This window comes from Rhinolophus sinicus, chromosome 14 (genome assembly GCF_057876585.1).
Source record: "Rhinolophus sinicus isolate RSI-liver-muscle chromosome 14, RSI-T2T, whole genome shotgun sequence".
Classification (NCBI taxonomy): domain Eukaryota; kingdom Metazoa; phylum Chordata; class Mammalia; order Chiroptera; family Rhinolophidae; genus Rhinolophus; species Rhinolophus sinicus.
In genome coordinates this window covers 183,853,975-183,861,649 of record NC_142514.1, presented here as the reverse complement: position 1 = coordinate 183,861,649, position 7,675 = coordinate 183,853,975, and the positions used below count along the sequence as shown (strand labels likewise).

Below are 7,675 nucleotides of genomic sequence, written 5' to 3'. Positions count from 1 at the left end.
CAGTCTCTGATCCCAGTGGCTGTCTGGGATAAAATGTTCCCAGGACCCGTCTTGTTCTTTAATGGCCCTGCCAGGGTTCTGGGCTCTGGGGAAACAGGGAACTTCCCTTCTGTCCATTGGACCCTCAGGTCCCCCCATCACCCAGAACAGACACTGTGCCAAGATGCTTGCAGCTGACCCTCACCTTTGACCTTGGGTCTGCTTGAACCAGGAGAGCCCCTGGGAGCCCCCACGAAGTGCCAGGGTCCCTCACGGAGCTCTGGCTCTTTGGGGTTAGCCCTCCCCTCTGTGTGAGCCCCTTACCCTCTCTGAGCCTCAGAGTGAATCCTGCCCCACGGGGCAGAACACTGGTGACAGGCAGGTCCTCCAAAGCTGGCTGGGGTGAGACGGGGTGAGGTGGCAATTCCTCTGGGGAATGAGGTCAAGAGAAGTGGCAGGAAAGACCCAGCCTCCTAGAGATCCGGGTGGGGGACCTGCCCCTGGTGCTCTGCCCCACCCTTCTGAGAAGTTCTGGGCCCTGCCTACCCCACAGAGGTTGGGAGAGGCCTGGAGGCAAGTTAGTCACTAGGCAAATCTCTTGCTTCAGCTCAGCAACGTTTATTCCCATGTTCAACCCATGTTGGAAACTGGGTGGGGCGAGAGAGGCCAACGATAATAATCCCTTCCCCCCCGGGCCTCAGTTTCCCCCTCTGTCACATGGGAAGGAAAGGCTTTCCCTGCTTTCTTCATTGGGTCCTATAAGGATGGAAGCCACACTATCTGGGCCTTAGCCTTTCGGCCACAGAGTGCTGGCACTAAGAACCACCCAGACTCAGTGCTTGGCCTCTGGGGGCTCACCAGCTGGAAGGGAGGCCCAGGCCCTGCCCACAACTAGCCGCAGGCTGGAAGGAAGGGCGGGTGGGGCATGGCCTGTCAACCAGGCATGTGAGAAACTCTCAGCCAAAGGCGTCACAGAGCTCCGCCCAGGACTTTTACGGCTTCCACACCCTCGCTTCTGGGCAGGCTTCTAAGGGGGACCCCCATGCCCAGAGGGCAGAATCCACCACGAGGCAGAGCTGAGCCCCCTTCTCAGTCATGTTGGGGTCTTTGCTGCGAGTGTGTCTTGGAGTGGAGGACTGGAGCGAAGGGGTAATCACAGGGCCCTCGAGTGAGGTAGTAGCAGAGGCCTCAGGGGGGTATATAAGGAATGCTGGAGCCATCCACATACAGGAGGCCACTCCATCCACAGTCCAGAAGGCCCTCGAAGAGGTAGGTCATCAGACATGGCTGTCTCATCTGGGTACGGCAGAGGCCACCACTGCTTTCAGCATCCTTAGGTGCTCAGAGACGGCTGTGGCGAGGCTGGCCGGCTCAGGGTCACGCTGGGTAAGCTGGCAACAAAGCTCTCCCACCTTCTCCTCATCTGCTGGAAGACAGAGGAGGGGGAGATCAGGAACCAGATCCGCCCACCCCCTTAACAGCTGGGCTTCAGGTGTTGTTCCACCCTACAGCCACCAGGTGGTGGTAGACCCCAGAGACAGAAGCGTGGCTCACTAGGGTCCCTTTCTCCTAGAGGAAGGAGGCAGGGGCCAGGAGCCCGCAGCTCCCAACAAGAGGGGCGGGATCCCTGGGGAAGGGGAACACAAGCTGTAACTCAGGAGAAATTGTACTGGCTGATCGCCTTGCCTCCAACAAAACCCACCCCTCCTACACACTGCCAGGTTAATCATCTTAAAACATCTATGATCGTAATACCCGCCTGTTCTAAAACCTCCCATGACTCCTCTGTGCCTATGGGATGAATCCCAAATGCCTTCAGGGCCCTCTGAAATATGGTTCCTGGATATCTGTCTCTCCAGCCTCATCTCCAGACAGCTCTGTTGTCTCCTTGGTCCTTAGCCCCAGGCGTTTCTACCTCCGAGCCTTTGCTGCCCTGGGTCCCTCTCCTTGGAGTTTCCACCATCCCCTTGTAGCCTTCATCCATCCATCAGTCAAACCTGTTGATATTGCCTCAGCCACCGCCGGCTGCCTCCTTGCTGAGCCTGGATCAGCTGCTCCACGTCCCCCACTTCCCCTGGCTGCCGCTCCAGATCAGGGAAGTCCAGCCCTTCTGGGCCTCTATCTGAGGACCTGGACTTCTCACGCCCCTGTCTGAGGCTCAGTGACCGGCGCAGTCGGCCCTCCAGAGGCTTCCCCCAGGGCTCCTGGAGCTTGCCATAGGAGGGCCGTGGTCCTCGCAAGGACTGGCTGCGGGGCCCTGTCCCCATGGTTCTCGTGGCTGCAGGCGCAGGACTGCTCCAGGCCTTTGGAAAGTCACTGGCCTCTGAGGTGGACTGCTGCCTCCACCCATCTGACAGGAGCCACTTGGGGACAAAGGTTGGTGCTGAGGTGGCCACCATAAACCAAAGGGCAGGCCACAGAGGCCAAGCATCCCTGAGTCACCCTCACCACCATCTCTCCACCTTCTAGGGCAAAGGGTGCAGGCCTCTTCCCCCACCTCCCCCCACCCTCCCCAGGAAGCATTCCCTGACCACCCCATCCCTGAAGAGCCTGGCCTCCTCTGAACTCCTGCAGCCCTGGCTCTCTAAACTCGTTCTGTGCACACTGAGAATAGATGGCTCAGCAGCAAAACAGAGACAAGCTTTAAGAAACAGGATAGCTCCAACCTAGGCTAGTCAAATTCACAGAGACAGCTAGCGGCATGGTGGTTGACAGGAGTTGTGGGGAATGGGGAGGTGGGTGTTTAATGGCTATAGAGCCTCTGTTTTGCAAGATGAAAAAGTTCTGGAGCTTGGTTGCACACCAATGCGAATGGATGTAATGCTACTGAATTGTACAAATGGCTAAGATGGTAAATTTTATGTTTTGGTATATTTTGCTATAATTGGAATTTTTTAGAAAAGAAAGAAACAAGACAGCTCTAGGCTGGGAGTCAGGAGGCTTGGATTTTTTCCAGGCCCCTAATTTTTGTCCCTAATTTTGCAACACAGAACAGGGTTAAGAGCTCAGGTTCTAAGGGCCAACCACCTCTGGGTAAATGGTGGTTCCATCACTGCAGCTGTGTGACCTTGGGTGCATTTTCTCCATTTCCTCTTTGTGTATATAAATATATATACATATATATACATACATATATATATATATATATATATATATATATATATATATACACATACATATATATATATATATTTAAAATTTTTTTAAATTGGGGAATATTGGGGAACAGTGTGTTTCTCCAGGGCCCATCAGCTCCAAGTCGTTGTTCTTCAATCTAGTTGTGGAGGGCGCAGCTCAGCTCCAAGTCTAGTTGCCGTTTTCAGTCTTAGTTGCAGGGGGTGCAGCCCACCATCCCATGCGGGACTTAACCGGCAACCTTGTTGAGAGCTTGCGCTCTAGCCATCTGGCCGCCCCTGGATTTCCTCTTTTGTAGTGGGAATGAGAACTCGGAATTGTGAGGATGTATAGATGTAGATGTGAACCAAAACCGACTCCATCTTTGTGTCCTTTCTTACTGTGACCTTCGACCAACCTCACTGTCCTTAGCAAGCAGATCAAAGACTTCTAATTAATAATGATCCATGTTCCCTAAAATGTATCCATAAATAATACTTTTGTACGTAATGGCCAGGATGAATATCAAACTGGTGACAGTATCTACCACCAGGTGGTATGGCCCCTGGTGCCTCTGCATTCTTTGTCTCTGTCTTGTCAATGAATAGTACTGAGTTATATTATAAAAACAGGACAACAACAGAAGTCCTCAGCGGAGAATAATTTGCACAGAACTGCTGGGCTGGCTGTTGGCTCCGGCCCAATCTTCCCGTAACTAGATTACCCTATAATAAATTCTGTTATAGTCTATGGAGTTGCCTCCTTTGACTTTTGGTCTGAAGATACCTTCTCTTCTCCATATGGTGGCCATGACACCTTTGCCCCACCATTGCACATAGGACTGGATGTGATATGCCGTGCCAGCACAGGGCCTGAGACATAGCAGGTGCTCAAAAAGTGAGTTGATGGTGTTCATTATCTCGGGCAAATCCCTTCCCCTTTCAGTCAGTGTTGTCATCTGTAAAATGGGTTGTTATGAAAATGAAATGAAATCATGACTGCAGATGCCTGTAAAAGCAAGACTACCAGCAGCAGTTCTTTCTCCCAAGATGGGCAAGAGAAAGGCACTTGGGCTGGACCAGCAGATGCTCAGAATGACAGAATCTGATGGCTGAAAAGGACCTCAAACATCTTTTTGTTTTAACTGCTATTTTCTGAGCATATTTTTTGGTTCCTCGATGTATTGCATTTAAATCTCATGATAGTCTTACGAGATGAGCATTGTTATCCTTCTTTTATAGATCAGGAAACTGAGGCTCAGAGAAATTAAGCACCTGGCCAGAGACCGTGCCCGGTAAGTGACAGAGCTGGGACTCCCGCCCCAGTCTACCTGGTTTTAAAGCCCATGCTTCAACTATTGTTCTCCTGTTGTGTTGGTGGCAGAGTCAGGACCAGGTGTTCTGCCTCCTCTGTGTTTGGGCTGCTGCACAGGGCACCGCTGTCTGGGGTCCGGGAAGTCCTGGCTGCAACTCTTGGCTCGTCCCAGCTTCTCCCTGGGCCTGGCCTTGCTCTCTTTCCTCTCTCTGTTTCTAGGCCTTTCTTGGGTGCAGAGGCTCTTACTAGTCACCAGCTCAGCTCCTCGTAGCCAGAGGAGATGAGGCAGGGCTAGCGTCAAGGGGAGAATGGAGAAAAGGGCCCTAGTCGTCTGCCCCAGCCTGTCCCAAAGGTGGCTGTGATCCGTGCCCAGGCCTCTTCATTCCAACTCTGACACGTCTAAAGGCTAACCCGCAGGCCAACCCTGACCCTGCTTATAAAGCAACAAAACCATTACACAATCTTCAATGTTCTTACCCCAGGACAATCAACTCAAATCCCTGCTCTCACCAAAGTCAGAGCCCGGAGGAGCTTGCTCACTCCCCTACTTCTGAACCGCCTTGGGGTGACTCACTCGCTCTTGGGTCAAGCATGTAGCTGCCGAATACCCTCTTGCCAAGTGTGTAATTTTACAAATTTCCAAATCCGTGTTCTCTTTCTCCCCTCCCCACTGCCTCCCTACCTTCCTCACCAGGCAAGCTCTCACTCACCTTTCCAGATCCAGCTTCCTGACATCTCCCCTGGAAGCCTGCCTGACAGACTTGTCAGCCCAGGTTAGGGAGGCAGTTCCTTCTCTTCCTTCTCCAGCCCACCCAAAGTACACGGTAGCAGCAGTTACACACTGGGTGTCCCCTGAAGGCCAGCACACGTTTTTTCATCTCTGTGTCCCCAGGACATGACAGAAAGTACTTAGTCTTAAATATTGGAGACTATGTCTATTGTTGCGCAACAACTTACCCCACAATTTAGTTGCTTAAAGCAATACTCACAGGAGTATGACCTCACAGTTTCCAGGTCAGGAATCCAGGCATGACTTAGCTGGGCCTCTGGCTCAGGGACCCTGCAGACTCCAGTCAAGGGGCTGCAGTCATCTCAAGGTTCAATTGGGGGTGGATCTGCCTCCAAGGTCACTCCAACAGTTGTTGGCAGGACTCGGTTCCTTGCAGGTTGTTGCACTGAGGGCCTCTGTTTCTTGTGGGTTGTTGACTGTTGCCACGTGGGCCTCTCTCAGGAACAGCTCACTACATGGCAATTGGCTTGACTCAGAGCCAGCAAGTGAGAGGGCAGGAGATGGCAGGCAGGTAGACAGAAGCCACAGTCTTTGGGGAACTTAATTGCAGAAGTGATGTCCCGTCACTTTTGCCACATTCTATTCCTTCAAGGTGAGTCACCAGGTCCAGTCGGCACCCAAGGGAAGCGATCCCACGAGGGCATGGAGACCTGGAGGCAGGACCGTTGGGAGTCATCAAGGAGGCTGCTCACCTGTGAGACCTGGATTCTAAACCCACCATATGGCCCGAGTTGAAAGCCTTGCACCCTTACATGGTGCCTATGTGCATTGAGTGAGTGGCTTAACCTCATGTGCCTATAGTGTCTCAGCTATAAACGGGGATAATACCTTATTTCATCAAATCTAAGATGGCCCTGGTGGAAAGCCAGCATCACTTTATACATCATTAAGAAAGAATACCCACTGTCCATTCGTGGGAAGACGCACTGCCATTTCAGAGGGGTCAAAATGTGGGGAAAATAAATATGTGCCTTGAAATGAACGAGACATTCAGAATCTGTTTCCTAAGGTGGTTCTGAGACTTCCGTGGCTGGTGCCATTTAAGGCTGTAGTGAGCCTTAGGTACATGGAAGGCTGCAGACTGGGGTGGGCTGCACAGATGTACCTTATCAGTGAGCCATTGCTGCGTGTAACACCTTGTCTTGGTGATGCCTGGGAGTGAGGCCAATGGGAGCAGGGTAGAATCCCTGCCTCTGGAAAAGGAGGAATTCTCATGTACGTAAAGGAAGGTGCCTTAAAAGAGACACCAACTGCTGAGGGTGCACAGAAGAGAATAGGAGACCACACCTGGCTTGGAGGGGTGGAAGACTCCAGGTGGGGTCCCTGGAGAAGGTCATGTTGGAATTCAGCCTGGAGGGCAGGGAGGTCTGGGGCAGTAGAGATGGGAGTGGGATCCTGCTGGTGACTAGAGCCTGGGAACACACAGGGTTGGCCTTGGGTGGGAGAAGACTCTAGAAAGACAGACTGGAGCCCACTTCTCTGGGGGTTCTGGAGCCAGGAAGAGAAATCTGACTGAACTTGGGAGGCAATAGGAATGGAGTATACCCTCTGCTCTAGGAGCCTTACCTCTATAATTATATTTCACCCTCACACCACTCAGGAGCTTAGCCCCATTTTTCACATGAACTAACAGAAGCTCAGAGAGGTGAAGCAACTTGCCAAAGCACACACAGTCAGTAGTGGGCCTTGTATCCAGCCCTGCAGAGTCAGGACAGCAAATAGCTCAGCTAATGTGTGTTCCACATCCAGGTGGTAGAGCCCGGACCTTCACACTCCTTACAGGATGAACGGACAGAACTATAAGCCTAGTGATTAAAGCCACTAGAATTTTCCTGGAAAATATGCCTACCAGAAATGAGGTGAGGGGCTGTGCCGATATATGCATATTTAAAATTGTTTGTGTATGTTTCATCTGATAATTTTCTCTCTTTGCCTGAGCAGCTCTTATAATGAGGTACATTTTGGGGGAACTAGTTAAGAGCTAGACCCCTGACCAGTCCTCCGTAGTCTGGTGTCCACCTGTCTATCTTGCCTCACATTCCCCTGAATCTTCCTAGGAACTCAGCCAAGTTTCCCAAGCTTCCTAGAACTCAAGAATTAGCTGGGGCTTGTTAAAACAAAACAAAACAAAACAAAACAAAACAAAACAAAACAAAACAAAACAAAACAAAACGAAAGATTCCTGGGCCCCAACCCAGACTCACTGAATCAGAATCCATAGGGGTCAGGGGTCCAGGAATCTCTTTTCTTTTTAAGGAGTCCCACAGGGTTCTTATATCAGGGAGGTCTGGGTAATAACTTCCCTAGGACTCTCAGAGGGTCTCAACACTGATCAACATCAGAACCATTTGAAGAGCTTCTAAAACGAGCAATTCAACGACATGGACTTCAGTGGTATATTCTACTGGTGATTCTAAGATCTCTGAGTTTGTAGTTAATATGCATAAGATGTACCTTATTAGTGAACTCAGGATGGGG

The 7,675-nt window shown here is 51.3% G+C and overlaps 1 protein-coding gene across 3 annotated transcripts; it reads right to left on the bottom strand.

Annotated features, from left to right (window-relative positions):
* Window positions 1-581: 581 nt before the first annotated feature.
* Window positions 582-5,290, bottom strand: C14H11orf86 (chromosome 14 C11orf86 homolog). Of its 3 annotated transcripts, none has more exons than XR_016018496.1 (2): window positions 5,118-5,290; window positions 582-1,402 (listed from the first exon to the last, which is right to left on the bottom strand). XR_016018496.1 is itself a non-coding variant. In XM_019737628.3 (2 exons), the coding sequence occupies exons 1-2, from the start codon at window positions 2,244-2,246 to the stop codon at window positions 1,313-1,315; spliced, it is 363 nt and encodes a 120-aa protein (XP_019593187.1). In that variant the 5' UTR covers window positions 2,247-2,312; the 3' UTR covers window positions 582-1,312. The 3 variants fall into 3 exon arrangements, 2 of the variants coding, with proteins under 2 accessions (XP_019593187.1, XP_019593188.1); XM_019737628.3 differs by lacking the exon at window positions 5,118-5,290 and adding an exon at window positions 1,977-2,312 and having other exon boundaries at window positions 582-1,405; XM_019737629.3 differs by lacking the exon at window positions 5,118-5,290 and adding an exon at window positions 1,977-2,312.
* Window positions 5,291-7,675: the final 2,385 nt, after the last annotated feature.